Below are 17,931 nucleotides of genomic sequence, written 5' to 3' on the forward strand. Positions count from 1 at the left end.
GGACTTCTAGCAGCAGTAGCAGCAGTAGCAGCTCTGCTGCGTCACGCCGCCTCCGCCGTCGCCGCTGCCGCTGCCTGTACGATAGAAGCAGAGCATAGTAGAGTATCTTCTAGTGAGTCTCTAAATGTAGGGTTCTCTGCGGACGCGCTCGGGCGCTCATCTATTGCGGGTCGCGTAGCCATAGCAACGAAGCCACGGGGCGGTGATGATGTACGGGCGTGGCAGCTGCTGACCGCGAGCGGGTAACAGCAGATGCGATATGAGATCAGCTACGCGACCACTACCACGTGTGGCCAGTGCTCCCCGACCCCCGCCCACACACTCCACATCGAATGCGATTCACAAATAACTAGCACCCCCCCTCCCCGCCGGCTAATTATGCGCGAACGGAAAATGGTAAAAATGATTAATTCACAGACAGATAAATTTCTCCGCAATGCGCGAATGTTCCAACGAGAAGCACTTTGAAGTCCTAATACCGGCTCTCGTAGGACAAAACTAGTTCTGTTAAGAATGAAAACGTCAAAGGATCTCCGCGATAACTGCTCGCCTCTATCTGATAGATAATCACGATCGCAGTGTGTGAATTTGTTTAGACTGAGCCGCATGCACTGCCAGCAGCCATGTCTTTGTGGTATAGCGAAAAGAACATGGCGTCACCAGGCGCGAGAAATCGATCTAAGATAGCATTGCTTGGTCTCACAGCTAGCGGCAGCCGAACTATGGATTAAACTCGCGCTGCTTTCATTTTGCATTTACGGTACAAGAATGCATAATTTTATAGCCGCGCGTGATGACTTTCTCGTGCTCCGCTCGTTTTCTTCATTCTCTATGAATCGCTACGATTCGGTATATCAGTATGATTCCCCGAATAGGCGCCGCGACGTTTGAATGCATTCGAGTCTGAAAACTTGACGAGACGACGAAAACGACGGCGTTACCAACGACGACAACGACAACGACGAAAAAAAATGAGGACAACGACGACAACGACAACGCTGCGGCCGCCGACGACAGTGACAGTGACGAAGACAACGAGGACGTCAACGACGAGTGACGGTGACGTCATTGACAAGTAGAGGTGACGTCCGCGACGCGTGACAGTGACGTCATTGACGAGTGACGGTGACGTCAACGACGAGTGACAGTGACGTCATTGACGAGTGACGACGACGTCAACGACAAGTGACGGCGACGTCGCATGATTGACACGGGACCTCTCGAAAAACCGCAGTGCAGCATCTGCTAACAGAGAGACAGACGGACGGACGGACAGACAGACAGACAGACAGACAGACAGACAGACAGAAAGCTAGTGAGACGAGAGAAGCGAAAGAAGAATGTAAGAGAGAAGAGACAGATGGAGATAGAGGTGACAAAGAGAAATGAGGACAACGGCGAGATGGGAAATGAAGATGAGCGAGATCATCGCGCGCGAGGGAGAGCGAGCAAAGAAAAAAAAACTCTCAAGAAGAGATTTTACGAGCGAGCGGCGTCGGATGCTGAGCATCCCAGCTGCTAGAGAGCGTATACACTTGGCTTCATTTGGCGCGGACCTTTGGGGAATCATCGTCGTAGCAAGGAGCCCGTTGTCAGAAACAAAACGCGACAGCACAGTAGTAGCGGCACTAGGGGGCGCTCTCTCGGCAGCACAGTGAGTAGCGGCACTAGGGGGCGCTCTCTCGGCAGCACAGTGAGTAGCGGCACTAGGGGGCGCTATGTCGGGAGCACAGTGAGTAGCGGCACTAGGGGGCGCTATGTCGGGAGCACAGTGAGTAGCGGCACTAGGGGGCGCTCTCGCGAAAGCACAGTATGGCGCGACACTAGGGGGCGCTCTCGCGGCACCACAGTATGGCGCGGCACTAGGGGGCGCTTTCGCGGTAGCACAGTAGGGTGCGTAGAAGCTTTGCACGAGCGAAACCGGTGTGAAACAGCGTGCGGGCGGGCGGGCCCTCGTGGGACAAACAGACAGAGACAGAATACGCGTAACATGTAGAGCTTTTCGGTGTCGCTTGCCTGTAGAAGAAGAGCTATTTCGGCCTCTGTTATAGGAGGCTCCGTGTCTGTACAGTATGTCAGATGCCATATTCTACAGCTGTATATATTGAATGAATGTAAATTCAAGCGGTTCGCTCGCTCGTCGACGTGGTTCAAATCGAGTACTTTGTATATTTGCATTGCGTTTTCTCTACTGGAGAGTTGTTTTTTTCGTTTATATACTGTTATTCCTTGGTTATTAGCGGGAGGTGACAATGCGCTATGGCGGTTTTCGCCGCGCGGTCCGCGGCCGTGAATTAACCAGAGAGATGCCATGTTATGCATAACGTGATAGAGTATTATCGGGTCACGAGATTGACTGGTCGTTGTTGAACATTTACTCCCCTAGAGGGCGCGCGCGTCGCCACCACCTCGTGACGCGCGCGCCACGCTGTGTACTTAAAACGTGTGATTTCGTTTTCGTTTGCTCTTTGATAATTATCATTTCTCTTCCCTTACCTGTAAATATTAGGCCTACTTTCTTGTGTTTTTGGCCGTTTCCGTCTCATCATTGCCAGTATAATCTTCCCGTACCAGAGGAAGGCATGCGGTAATCGCGTCATTTTTTAAATTTATTCAAATAGTTGTACAGATTTTGCACTATGTCCCGTACTTGTAGCATGCAATAATACTACGATTATTATAACTCTTGTCTCTAGTATTGTAACTTGATGAGATGCCTTATTATATACAAGTTAGACTGTAACCCATAGTGGTAACGTCCCAACATTTGTTGGTATGTGCTCTAGACCGCCATCCACTGTGGACCGTCTAAAATACAGCTCCCAATTCAGGTACTATTGTAATGTAAGTTGTTAATAAATTTCAATTTATGCTTCGTTACTATAAATTAATAAATATTACAATGTTCATCATGAAGATCTAACTCTGGCGTAACAGTTTTCTATTGTCGTCTTTCTCCGTTATTACTAAAACTTCGCATTTGAATGTGTGTGTGCGCGTGCGTGCGTGAGCGCGCGTGCGTGTGTACGTATGTGTGTGTGTGTGTGTGTGTGTGTGTGTGTGTGTTTGTTTTAGCTAATATAGATGCGCAGCAATAATGGTACAATCGAGTTTCCAAGGGTTTCTCTCGCATGTCTTCACCAACATTAAAAGGTGCAGTTGGAGTAAAATACAACGTAATAAATTCAAGCGCAAAAATCTCACACTTGCCGAGATATTTATTCATTATTCGCTCAAGATGCGCTATAGCTGTGCGTACAGGATAATGATGGAACGTATGGATTTTGTGACAACTTATGTTACATGCTTCGTGCAGCAGTATGCATCCCTCTATGCGTGGAGAATTCTTTCTCCGGCTGATCAATAAGAATCACAATGATACACAAAAAATGTAAAGCAGAAGGAGCGGATTACAGCGCCACCGCACGGTTATTCCTGTCATTACACAACTCTCCTAACATTATTATATATATATATATATCCAGAGCGGGATTACAGTCAGAGAGCCGCATGGCGACGTTTGTATCGCGATGCGTAACCATGGAAGCTATACGTTATAGTTAGTCCGTGTCACAGGCACTTCGAAAGTGTGCCAGTAAAAATATCGTGTCCTAAAGTGTACCGCTGCATGGGTGTCTATAGAAGTAGTGCAACGAGCGGCGAAGCGGCCATTTCTTATGTTAGAGTTCTTACGTTGAGTTTCTGAGTGTTTAGTAATCTTAGGCCTACATCTTTATTTTCAGGTTAAGGTTAACTGATTGCGTTTCAAATGCCTGTGCTCTGTGTCGTGTCATGGATTCCACAACTTGTGTCACTCTTAATCCATTCTCAACATTCCCGTACATCATCGAAATGTCAAGTTATCGCGAAAAACTTTCATATACTTACAGAGTAAAATAACTGTACACCATCACCTCTGACATGACATGCTTTTGCTCTCCTACATCATGCATTTAGAGAGCGAGTGTGTGAGTGGCATGAGACATTACTGTTTTGCTTTCGAGTTTTGTACGTAATTGAGACCATTGGTTAGTCATCGCAACCTCAAATAGGGATAAAATATTGGCAGTGTCAGAGCATTTTGGCGTCTATAGATGGTGGGTAATAATAAAACTTGTCGCATCGCTATTGCTAGCACACCGTTAACATGTACGTCTATGCGACATGTACAGATATGTATAGCTATATGTATATATACATAGCATGGGTCGCCATTGTTACAGCGACGGTGTATATCGTAATAAGTGCTAGGCTCTAATTCCACGTTAGTTTTGACAACGCTTTCCTTGGTGTTCGCTGCATTTACATGTCAATTTTGTTCACGGTTTACGTTTTTATATTATATTTTTTTATTATTGTTATTATTTTATATCATTTTATTATATATTTTTATGTTATATTGGCGAGAAACTTCGGCGCGCGAGTTGCTAGATTTGCAAAAAATACGAGATTCTGGCACGCGAGAGTGTTTATATCGATTATTTATGGGACAAGGATAGACTTTCTTTGTGTAGAGAGTGAATTTATCGCGAAATGGTGGGACAGCGAGACATCATTCGATTCTAACTCCGCGCTGGCGCCCAAAGCAGCGTTTGCTCGTTTAACATCCATTTTTACTCGTTTTGAAATATTAACGAAGGCGCAAAGAAAGTTATCGGTCAATGCCGTGTGACGGTAGCTATAGGCCTACTGCAAGAACGCCCGCTACGCTACAGAAATGCTTATTTGCTGCAACTCCACTAGGATCCATAAATTTTTCCTTCCCGAAGTCGCCCCAGATTTATTGCTGCGAAAATTTAATTTGCCGGCTGATCAAATACTGGCCGATCGCCTGCGATATCGGTCCGCAGAACGAATTATTCTTACTGCGGGAAAAACGTTTAACTGTCAAGAAAACTAAATTACCGAGCGCTGTGCTAACCACCCTGCTCAGTAAGTTCACCTAATGAATTCGAAAGCATAAGGTGGTCTTATATATATTTAGAAGTCCACGTTACGGCTACGATACTATGTTATAAATCGGAGCCGCGCTGTACGTTTGACCCCTGTATGTGTTCGACCCCGGTATAAAGTATCAATTTTACTTCGGTCAAATTATATTAAAGAAATGCCAACAGGGAATTATATTACCTAAAACAAGATTCGTTATAGGAGGAAAATTAACGAATGAGCTCTCTAAGCTTTCTAAATAAGAATGTGATCAAATATAATGTGATGATGCAATTAAAGTATGATATAAGGCAGTGATTATACCGGATTAGATCAGATTGCGTGGGAGCTGTAGCTCTAGTAAGCCAATGTTTCACCGCACGTCTTCGATCCAGCGGGCTTACAGGAACTACGGGTTAACCAACGACAAATACAAGACACTGTTTGTAGCGTTCGTCACGTTAGCTATGGTTCCTAGTCGACAACCTTGGAATAATTGCAATTCTGAGCACCTTTTGACGTGTTACATGTGTAATCTTATCAGAGTGAGCAAGTCTAAAAACACGGCATAGATTCTAATCTATTATTATTCACTCCTGATAACGTCATACAATTCAACGACTTTAACAAAATTTCTACGTTTGACGTCATGATTGTCAGGGATCTGACACATCACCTTATTAGATTCATTCACCTTATAGACCGTATTGTTATTGCATACACATTGTCTGCACGATCAGCAATAACATAACATCAGGAGCGTATAATGACAAATATACGCCAAATATTTGACGTAATATACGCCAAATATACGACAAATATTTGTCATTATACGCTCCTGATAACATGTCATAGCAGTGCGGTGCGTCAAAGAGAGATAATATACAACAATATACTGTCTAACATCATGAGATCTGCTGCTAAAAACAATCAAGGTGAAATTCCCGTCAGCCTAGTGACAATACGGTAATGCAGCAAGGCACTGATGTTTGTCTGGTCGCAAGACTGCCAGGAAAAATAAATGATCTGAGACCCGAATCCTTTCTAAGAGTCTGTAGGAGAGGGCTAAAAGGGATTTGAACATCAACAGCCCTTTGGCGGGCTGTAGAGTGGCTTTTAGAAGGGCAGTGAACGTTGGGAAAAGATAAATGATTTCTTTCTAACAGCAATGCTTCATCGAGGTACAATCAGGAATGTCCGTCGCCTTCTTGGGATTTAAAAAATAATGGCTGAATGGAGTTAGAAACCAATTTACTAATGAACGGGGGAGATTACGTGTGTGGGGAGGAAATGCTGCATTCTTGAAAACAGTAGCAACACGATAGATCTCAATCTATCGCAGGCAATATAGCAGCGTTGGCTAGCAGACATGGTACATGTTCCGTATAAACGATTATTAAGAGAGGTAACAGCAAATGTTTCCACATTTCCTATACAAAAGCCGTAAAGTCAATCGATATATCTCTAAATACACTTTGATAGAAATAAAATGATATTTAAAAAGCAAACGATAACTAGTATATAATTACAATACGATAGCACAGGAAAAGAGTGATATAAATGCCACTATTTATTATAAAAATAAACGCAATACGAGGTAATAATACGTCATTTTACTCGTCACTGCGCGTGTTTGTCGACACTCCAAACAAGTGCTTTTTAATTATGGATAAAGTCCCAGCATGCAAAATAGTGCGCATGTGATTCCGTTATTTGCATGCGTGCGAGCGCGTGCGCGCGCGTGCGTGTACGCATGCCCCTGGGTTGGCTTGATTGAGCTGACTTTTACCGCTAAATTTAACCGTGTGATGCGAGGCCGCATTTGGCATCGAGAAACAGTAAACTACTTAAAATGTTTAGAAGTGATGATCAAGAAAGCACACATAGGTAGCTATGTTCTAAACAAAGAAGCAATGTTAGCGTACGACCGGGTAATGCCATTCCCTATAAGCCTATCATGTGTTCGTCGACATCAACGTCATAGCTTACGGGAGACCATAGTTCGGTAAAGATAAGACAATACTGAGAAAGGCTATCGTTGTCGCGTATTATAATTGGGCACGTGTCTACTTAACGCGGCATATCTTGCTGAAAAGAAAGCCCGTGACGGCGTGCTGGTGAAAATTGTGTTTCTGAATTTGTAAATGCTTAAATGCCGTGAGCGCGTATACTTTCTGATAGGTGGCGCCACGATGTACTTTTTTGCTAGCTTTGTGGCTTGGATACAGAATAGAATAACTTTCTATTCGGTTTTCTATATTCGGTAAAATAGCAAAGCGACGCTGCACGAATGTGAACGAGAGAACAGATAAAACCTTACACGCAATAATAACTATTTTAGATTGCACGGTCCAATCATAATGTCTACGCAAAAGAAGTTTCATGTTAAACGGGGAAAATGAAGGACGCATGCAACTGGAACTGTATTATATCAAGAGTGCATAATAGAGATCTCTATTATGCACTCTTGATCATATCTGTATTGTATTCTATGTATTAACGTGCAAGTACAGTGAAAGCATTCGTTTGCGACTAGAAATTGTTCACCGCTAACTCGGGACATGTTTACGGTTGCCTATAAGTGCCGATAGATTAGCAACTACTGTACTTTTTACTTCCAACAGTTGTAACGGCTTCCAGTGTACTATAGTACTGTGGTATTTTTTAACTTGGAAAACACTCAAGCCAACACATGAGATTTCATGACATGGAATTTTATTTAAAAGCAGCAGAACTGAATAGAATAGTTGACGCAGTGCCAAACTAGATGGCGCCACACACCAAACACTGCCCTTGCTTCATTTACACGAATTTGTCATTTATGATTTTTGATACAGTCACCGAATATCCGACCTTCCAACACAGACGCACGCACACACACACACAATCAAAGCTATTCCAGACAATTGTGCATTTCGATTTTCTCCAGTAAGGGGTTTTTTCCAGACAGATACCGGTTGAGCCTACAGTGATGGCTTGCCTAAGTGATGGGCCAGACCCGTGTTTCTCTCTCACAGCCACTATTTATACTACTACTACTACTACAACAGTACAGTACAGTACGGTACAATACAGTACAGTGCAGTAAGCACTAGAATAGCAGCGCAGAGCAGACCTCTGCCAATAAATACCCACCACCCAGTTCGGATTGGACATCAAAGTACTGCGACGACACGGACAACTGCACTATGCGCACGTGTGAGACACGCACGCACGCACAGCAACAGGGCGCGGCCATCACTGTAACGTGTCGGAGCCAAACATCCAGCGTCTGCCTTGCAGTGTAAGGGTAAATCAAGCGCCGCGGCAACCATGTCACCTATCTCACACACCCTTCAACTGCCCGCCTAGCATATAACACAAAGAGCGCGCGCGCGCACGCACGCACAAGTTTCCGCCACGGCCCCGGAGAGCGGGGCGTCGTCGCCGTGGTCACACGAAACTGTCAGCCGCACCGAACGCTCGAAATATTCCTAGCTATAAGAACTTTTCCAGAATGTTTACACCCGCGGCACAGCTCAATCGCCAGCGCCATCTATCGAGGCTATAAGGTACTTAGTAGTTCTCTAGGGGCGGAATACCGGACTCGCTTATAAAGGGGGCCAGCAAGCTGCCGGCTAGAAAATGATACAGCAGCAGCTAACAACAGCGCGCCACGTGAATTCTACTGGTAAGACAGCGTTTCCCCCGTCGGAAATGTGCGCGCTAAGGGTGCTTATGGTGTCTCCTACCCAGTGTGTGGCCTTTACTGAGCATGGCACAGCACTGCGAGGGAAAAACTCTCTCCCTCTCCGGATATTAAAATTCTGCAAACTCTCCCAAGCCCATGAAATTAAACGACCTCCTCTTGCAAAATAAAGTGTGTACATGGTCCACAATGTAATGATGAAGAAACGCTATACAGTTTACACCTTGTACGGATAATAATATATCATATTACACAATACACACACAGATATTACAGTGCCCCTGGTTATCGCATGACCTCGCTCCCCCTGCAGTGTTGAATTCAAATACACGCTACCATGGCAACAGGTGTTATTGATATGTCACCACCAACGACTATCAACTGACAACATCACAGTTTGATTCATCTCAGAGCCGTCGTCTGACGATGCCGCTGCCGCACTCAGTGGACCAGCAAGAGCAATCACATTACTACACTCAAATATTTTGTACCCAACAACTGCTTCGGGTTGCGGCAGGCTCACGAAAATCTGCGTGTGACCGGAGACTGACTGCGACTACACATGCTACTGCGTATTTCACTCTGCGCAACATTCTTCTTCCTCGAATTTACACCGAGAAGGGGACAATTTTTTGTGGAATGAGTATCCGCAGCGAGATTAGGTCGGGGAAGACGCTCACGGTACTAAACGATAAATCTGTTCTAAACACACTTACAAAAGAGTTGAATGCAACACGGATTTAACATCGCGTCGACTAACTGGGAGAACAAACACACTGCAGTCTTTCGGACGGACGAGACCAGATGGTGTCCCTCGTCCCGGGCTAGCGGTAAAAACGGCGAGAGAGTGAGCAACAGTGACCACAGAAACGCATATAACATTACAATACGAAGTGCAACATAGCGGTGAACAGAATGTGTGTCTTTACACTAATGGGAACCGACCCACACACGAGCTGGACACAGCCGGCAGAGCAGGCAGCGCGCTCACCGCTCACTGCCAGCCGCCTACATCCAGCCTTGCACGTCTGTCGGGAATACAGTATCATCACTTCAATAATATTTAAGAACCGTATGTATAAATCAAGAATGACTGTAATAGAAGACAATAACACACTAACGTCTTGACAATGGCTGCCATGGTTACGCGCTGATGCCGGCGTGATAGCGGCTAAGCAATGAACGCGGGAAGAGATGCAGAACGAACGAACGGTCGTTGCATCGGTCGAGTGACTACTGCTGGGAAAGAATATCCAAGTCTAAAACCCATCCAAGAGCTGTGAAGCAGGAGACTAATTACTGAGTTCACCGTACGAGCGATCGCACTCGTGGCATGCACCGCATCCTCCCCCACCCCAACCCCCCGCGCGCGTACCACTTGGGATACGTCACTATGCTAGTAGTTACTGTCGTATCAAAGCAATACCCATCCCCGAAACTGGGCAGCGAAAATTCCGTCTCCAGTTATGCCATGCCCGAGTGTCGCGACACCGACTTGTGTGTTGCCTACGCGCTTGCAATGCCCGGAGGTTAATGCCATAGCAACTGTTGTCAAGGTGACTTAATAATTATTTTTCTAGGTGTGAAGTTATGATGCCTCCTGTTCTTTTTGTTCGATGTCCTCTACTTGCGTACTTTCTTTCGTCTCTCCTTCGCCTGAAACCAAAAAGAATTATCAAGGTTGTATTAAGAATTAAGAAGTTGTATGCAAATTAAAACAACATCACACCCATTCATTACAATACTATATGCAATTGTAAGCCAACTTTCCTGAACATCATCAGATTTCAGGTTATTTGTGTAAAATAACTGTGAATAAACATTATGAAATTATCCTCAAATTAAATTACTATATTATATACATCACTAGACAATCTGCTTCTGCGCAAGGAAACTGATGACCCAGAAATTCCACGAGCGAATACAAATTTTGTTCAATAACACACTAATCTTCAAAGCAGAACACAAAGTGTCAAAGCAACACCCTGATGTGTCATCAGCGAGTGCTCACGCATATATGAAATGCGCTAATAACCAGACCATGACATGAAGATTGCATTACTGCCCTCAGGAGATGAGATATATGCTGTCTATCCACTGCACACACCAACCAATCATCTATAGCTACATGCACTGCTAGCATTGCGTAGAACGTAAAACATTGGAGTACTGAGAGTGGTGCAGCTGAAGCTGCGCGTCAGCTTTCATATTTGTGGAGAAGATCGAGCGAGAGCTCTTTACAATGACTCAGACTACTCAGACTACGACTGCCACGGCTACCCCCATTACCCCGTACCGCTCGTCACTGCACGACGATAGCAACAACAGCACCTGCTATTCTGGTCACAACCTCACCCGGGGAACTCGCGAGCACGCGAAAAAAGCCATCTCAAGGTCGCCTTGCATGTCCACAACGCCATATCTCAGTATTCGGCAGTGTCCCAGATTGCCCCTTATCAATAGCTTCATGACGACTGCGGAATCTTGGTAGCTCGATCTCCTCGCTCTTATTACCCCCTCCCCAGCCCCCCTCACAGCCACCGTACCCTCCAGCCCTCCCTCCGTATCTCACAGCCCCCTCCACACACGCTCGCGCGCACGCACGCACACACGCTCACTCACCGTCGCCCTGCATGTCGGACGTCCACAACGTCAGGTTGTCCCTCAGTAGCTGCATGATGAGTGTGGAATCCTTGTAGCTCTCCTCGCTCAGCGTGTCCAGCTCGGCGATCGCGTCGTCGAACGCGGCCTTCGCGAGGCGACACGCGCGGTCCGGCGAGTTCAGGATCTCGTAGTAGAACACGGAGAAGTTAAGCGCGAGGCCGAGACGAATCGGGTGCGTCGGCGGCAGCTCTGCAAACAAACGAAGACGTGTGACGCCGGGAACAAGCGGACAGCCGCGTTCGTGACGCCGAAAACAAGTGGCCAGCGGCGCGACGCCGAGAACAAGTGGTTAGCCTCACAGTAACGCCGAGATCAAGTGGCCAATCTCAACGCAATGCCGAGATCAAGTGGCTAGTTGCGACATGAAGCCGTGAACAAGTGGCTAGCCATCACGCGACGCCGAGAACAAGTGGCTAGCCATCACGCGACGCCTAGAACAAGTGGCTAGCCATCACGCGACGCCGAGAACAAGTGGCTAGCCATCACGCGATGCTGAGAACAAGTGGCTAGCCATCACGCGACGCTGACAAGCGGCTAACTGCGTCCCGACGATAAGAACAAGTAGACAGCCTCAAGGCAAGAACAATACAAGTAACTAGTTGCGATGTGAAACCGCGAACACGAGTGGCACGACGCGGCTGCGTGAGAGAGGTGGCGCCACGAGCACCAACCCGTCGCAATTCTATGGCGTCCGCGACGAAGTCAAATCGAAAACCATGCGTGTTACGTTAGTCTTAACACGACAACCAGCACACAATATCACTGCTACCAAGAACGAGGCAGATACACATCCTATACGCCGCTACACGAAACCTCGATTACCACTACTTAGAATAGTCGTATATGGTAAAACATCGTAAAACAGCATATAGATTAATGTAACGATACGATGGTAAATGTCGCATGATTCCACTAGTGCCATCTACATACTAAAAAATACGGATTTGAATTTCTTGAGGCTAAAATAAAACTTAAAATTCCCACTGATGCTCTTCAGTCGTGTAAGAGTGGTGCAACCATGCATGTTTTCTCAAGTATTTGCGTGCGTGCGTGTCTCAGTGTGTATGATCGTGTGTGTCTGTGTGTGACCGTGTGTTTCCAGGTGTGTATTTGTGCATGCGTCCGTGAGTACATATGTATACATCCACAGTAACGATACCTGAACGTAGCGCAATCTATTGCGATAATAGCCGACCGAGTACAAGAAAACAACACATAATTTTGCTTGATACCCAGGCACCAGCACGTTACCAACTAGTCTTGGCTCAACTCTTAACACTATATACACAGTAGGTACATGCATGCTTCACAGCAATAAGGCAAATCAACAAAGAGACTACAGCCTAGCTAAATATTAGACCATCTAATGCAGTGCAAAATCAGTAGCAAGCAAAATGCCAGCAACACTTGATCAGCTTCCAATGCTATAATAACACACCAATAGAGATGTTCGCACAGCAAAATAAACTCAGTGAAGCTCTGATGGATAGTGCTGAACAGAGTAAAATCATCAAGGGTGAAAAGTAAGCGACAAAGCAAATTTTCTCCATCAACATCTGACATATGCCTGCGGTTATTAAAGTAGATATCTCGATAAGCTAGGTAAATATCACAGCAACTGTGAAAATAAAACCAGTGGCAATAAAATGATATATCAACTAAAGATAACAAATGTCAGGGTTTTACTTTACTTCAGGCGTGGCAGACATTTGCCAGAGAAGCAAGCATACAGGGTATTGTACCACGTATAACATTATCTAACAGTAATATGACTACTACCTGCACCCGTAACCACTGTATACTTACAGCACAAGACTACAGCATACAGTTATACCATGGTACAATTCACCAGTCCAACCAACTCGCACAGCAATACCCACAGTTTTGCGTATTAACTGCAACAACTTTCCGTATTAACGTTTTATCCGTAGACTGCACAGACGAAAACAGGGTATAAAGGCATGTTTTCTCAGACGTGAACTCACTCACTAAAACCACATTCACAGCAAGACAAGAGTTGCCAAAACCGGGGTGGGAAGGCGACGGCCATCTCCTAGCAAGAACGGCACGGCGCACGAACGAACCGACAAACGGACTGGCCATCCAACGCCGATCAAGCAGGCAGGCGAGCGCAGCACGCTAGCACATACACAGCAACAGGCGAAACGGGGGTACCTGTCATGGCGATATCGCTGGCCGCCTTGTAGGCCACTAGCGAGTTTTCGGCAGACTCCTTGCGATCGCTGCCAGAGGAGAACTCGGCTAGGTACCGGTGGTAATCTCCCTTCCTACAAACATAAACAAGTGTGACCAGTAAACAAGTGGCGCTTGACCAAGATTACCTGTCATGGCAATGTCGCTGGCAGCTTTGTAGGCAACAAGCGAGTTCTCAGTCGACTCCTTCTTCTCGCTGCCATTCGCGAATTCAGCCAGGTATCTGTGATAATCTCCTTTCCTGTAAACAAATACCCAAGTCAATACAATCCTCTCTGCAAGCATCCATCCACCCATCACAACGTATTAGCCAGCGAGCCGTGCAGCCGTGATTTGCACGGTCAGTTTTGAAACTGCGCGGCCAAAAATGTGTAGCATGGCCTAAACTATTGATCTAAAGCCGTGTACATTGTAAAAATTGCACTCCCAAATATTTTTTCTGCACTCTCACAATACTCATTCCTGGCTAATACCCTGACCCATCCCCTCAGCTTATAAACAGGGCTCCTCAAAAGAAAAACACTAGGGAAACCGAGAGGTTGCGATGCATGTTTAACTAGACAGGAATTAAATATTAGACATTGACCCCATGTTCTTTACTTCAACTTGGATTGGTTCAGTTTTAGTGAAGATTAAATAAGAAATTTAACCAGACTAGTGCTGACTGTGCTGTGCTCACCTTTTGTTTAAATCATAATTCCCATGAGTTCTCATTAGCCTCGAGATCAAAAGTCATTTGCATGCCATCAGAATTTTAAAATCAATAATAAGTTATATTTGGTAAACTCTGCCCGGATATAAACAACTCCAGCTGTCTATAAACAACTCCAGCTGTCGAGTAAATTGCAAAATAATCAGATTGCTTTTACAGAATGTTTCGGATTCGAAAAGGTAAAATTCATGTTCTGGGAGTAGAAAATTTGTTACAAATATCGTAATAAACAATAGTGATCACAGAACAGGCAATCAAGGAGTCAACGCACCCGTCAGATGCACGCCCCACCCAGTAAAACAAATAGAACAAACACATTGATCAATAATGACATGGCAATGCCTGGGGTACACATGCTGTAGTATAGCACACACAAACATCGCTGCCACACTATATTAGATTGGCTAACAACCGATGTCTTAGTATATACGACTGGAACACATCTGAGGCTGAATTATGGTAGACCCTAATCAGGTGACAGTAACGAGCTGACAACGCCCACACAAACTAGATGTGGCCATCAATTTGTGCCATGTACTCAATGTATGGCTCACTGCACACCCTCAGTATTTAATTGCCATTTACATCCACCTCATTTAACATTTTTGTACAGGTATTTACCATGTTACAACTCCCAGCCATAAATGAGCGAGGGCGATGAAAACCCGTGCGATTTCTTCACTGCAATTACCCTGCAGTGCACTAATTCGATTCGGCAATATTAGAGGAAAAGCATGCGTGAGCGCAAACACATTCTATTAAACATTCTAATGCTTAGACTGCGGCGGTCCTGTATTTGGAAGACAGACGCAATAACTATCATAGAACACCCTCATATCCTTACTAGTAATATAAGCATAGCCAGCTTCTTCACTATATTTTACAGCAGTTTTGGCAGAAATTCGTAGGCATTATATGGTCAAGCAGGGTTCATAGTAGTAAGACACACGTTGAATGAAATAAGGACTTATAAGACACTTTCTGGAGGCCAAAAAAAGACTTTTCTTTAGGGCTGATTTCCTGCTAGATTACCGTCTATTAACGTACACTAATAATATTTATATACACAATTGCACGCAGATTTATTATACTGTATTATTATATACCACAATTCTTACTCAAGTCGAGAACAGTTTTTATAAACAGATTAAAAATAATAAGGACTATTAAGTACTTTTCTAAGATTTCGACCACAACAATATAAGTAGCTAATAGGGCCTTATTTTATTTTTGGCATAAATAATACTTTATAAACTTTGGAGAGACCCGGCTAAGAACCCTGTAAACCATTACATTCTAGTGCAACCCATTTGTAATCCTGGGTTGTTTGCCCCTGCAACGTTTAAAGTTTACTTGCAGTAGGAACAAGATTTTGTACTCTTATATCTAAGGGCAAGAGTACAGCAGCAATCTAATCTCGGTTAAGAACGCAGTCTTCTAAAACAACTGTACTGCACCGAAGCAGCACGCACTGGTACCTTGATGTCACCCACTTCCCTTACTCACTCAAAGGACAGTTCCTATGAGTCACGGGGGCGTACCTTTACGCGACAATAATTTGTCAAATATGTTCCCAGTAGCCAGGGGTGAACGAACAGAGGAGAGCATTGTGAAGTACTTCTCATTGCGCCTCGTGAGATGGGGGTCTAAGTGCGTTACGCATCCGTATGCGACACATCAATACTTCATGGCGGGAACAAGCGAGTGGAAACCTGTTCTGGCGAGTAGGCCACAAGTGGGAGACCACAAGGGCAAAGAGGCGGAAAGAGATATAGATGAGCACGGGAGACAAGAAGAGGAAGAGAAGAGGAACAAAGCGAGAGAGACAGAGAGAGAGAGAGCGAGGAGAGAGACGAGAGAGAGGAGAGAGAGAGAGAGAGAGAGAGAGAGAGAGAAGAGAGAGAGAGAGAGAGAGAGAGAGAGAGAGAGAGAGAGAGAGAGAGAAGAGAGAGAGAGAGAGAGAGAGAGGACGAGACGAAGAGAGAGAGAGAGGAGAGAGAGAGAGAGAGAGAGAGAGGAGAGAGAGAGGAGAAGAGAGACGAGAGAGAAGAGAGAGCAGGACGCAGAGGAGAGAGAGAGAGAGAAGAGAGAGAGAGAGAGAGCGCGCGAGACAGAGAGAGAGAGAGAGAAAGAGAATGAGAGAGAGAGAGAAAGAGAATAAGAGAGAGAGAGAATAAGCGAGAGGGAGCGAGGGAGAGGGAGAGGGCGAGAGAGAGAGAGCCAGCCATCTCGGGGGTCATTTTCTCCAAATAATAGTTGGGGTTTGAATGCCAAATGCACTTTTGATTACAACAGATGTCAGATCCAATTTTTAACACACTTCTACATTTCTCCAGTAATGTAGAGACCTCAACTTGAGAGCTTACCGATGTATGTCACGAAGTCACTTCAACCAACAACCTAATGACCTATCCATTTAAGTTACAGTCTACCTGAAAACCTGAAATGATTCGCTAGTACTCCAGCTACAACCACGTCGAGACCGATTAGCTACCCGACAGTCGCTGGAAATAATTATTCTCAACTTTTTGTGGTAACCTTCAGCACTTGAGCGCACTAATACAGGGCATGAAATTCAGATTCTTCTGCACTGGCCCAGAGGGCTGGTATTGGTAACAGCAGTTTTTTTTACCAGCGCTCACCATAATGTACCAGCCCTCACAAATTGTGTTTGTTGTTTGAACCAGAAGGGACATAAAATAAGACTTGGAATAATAATAAAAAAAATCCTTACAAGCCCTTAATTAGTCTTTCAAAATAATGTCCGAACGATGTCCGAAGTGTTTTTGTCAATGTCACGTTTCATGCTTGCATTCTCGATTTCAAATTTGTAAAATGTTGAGAAATTATGGCGTGATATCCTTCAGGTAAAACAGTAATGTAGGCTATTTGCTCATTAATGCTATAAATAACAAGTGGCCGCAGAGCAAAAGCGCTCAACTGTCGTGTACTGTAGCTGGGTATTCTTCTGATAAACTCACTGGCAACCGAATCTAGTGCGCACTCCCGCTACCGTGTTGATAGGCTTTGCTATACCAGTAGTACAGTAATAAAGATATATAGCTGTGTCAGGGAAAAAATAAAATTTATTTTTTGGGGGCTACTTTTTAAGCTCGCGTGCATGAAAATAGCACTCTAAAATGTGGTTTGCATTGAACTCTATGCAAATTTTAGGGAGGCTCTTTTTGGCATTTCCGGGGCTCTTTTTGGCATTTCGGGGGCTAAATCGCCCTGAGCCCCGTGTATTTTTTTCACTGATGCTGTGTAACTTTAATGACTTCGCTATATTAAGGTTATCATGGATATGCGTCGAGCGCGAGCGTAGTGGTGGTGGTGGGGGGAGGGTGGAGAAAGGGGGAGGGTGGCAGTAGTGATGGGAATCGGCTGGAATTTCATAATCGATTATCGATTTCCCTTAACCGATCGATAATCGATTATAATCGGATAATCGGTTAATAATAGCATAGATTTAATTTAATCTTACTTTGTATATACAATTATACATAGCATTCAATATTATCATGTTTTATGATCATGTATTAACTCTGTGAAGGTTGCTGTATGTATATCAATGTCTGCTCCTATACAGTATTTAATCAATTTTAAAAGAAATGGTTCAAGAATCAAATGCCTTTATTAAAACATTAAAAGTTTTAAACAAACGTGATCAAGACTTGTTCTTTATTCTAGTAAGTAAGTTGTTTGGGTTATAATAGTTTAAGGC

At 44.7% G+C, this 17,931-nt stretch overlaps 1 protein-coding gene across 2 annotated transcripts in view; it reads right to left on the bottom strand.

Annotated features, from left to right (window-relative positions):
* Positions 1-7,622: 7,622 nt before the first annotated feature.
* Positions 7,623-17,931, bottom strand: part of LOC106821125 (14-3-3 protein epsilon) — a 22,453-nt gene continuing 12,144 nt past the window's right edge. Inside the window, exons 4-6 of one of the 2 annotated variants that reach the window (XM_014825806.1) lie at positions 13,457-13,569; positions 11,240-11,470; positions 7,623-10,273 (exon numbers count right to left, since the gene is read on the bottom strand). In XM_014825806.1, coding sequence (XP_014681292.1) covers positions 10,206-10,273; positions 11,240-11,470; positions 13,457-13,569 — 412 coding nt within the window. In that variant the 3' untranslated portion in view covers positions 7,623-10,205. Of the gene's footprint in view, positions 10,274-11,239; positions 11,471-13,456; positions 13,570-13,623; positions 13,737-17,931 lie in introns of both variants that reach the window. The other variant, XM_014825805.1, reaches the window with a different exon arrangement.

Source organism: Priapulus caudatus, unplaced genomic scaffold, assembly GCF_000485595.1.
Source record: "Priapulus caudatus unplaced genomic scaffold, Priapulus_caudatus-5.0.1 Scaffold59, whole genome shotgun sequence".
Taxonomy (NCBI): domain Eukaryota; kingdom Metazoa; phylum Priapulida; class Priapulimorpha; order Priapulimorphida; family Priapulidae; genus Priapulus; species Priapulus caudatus.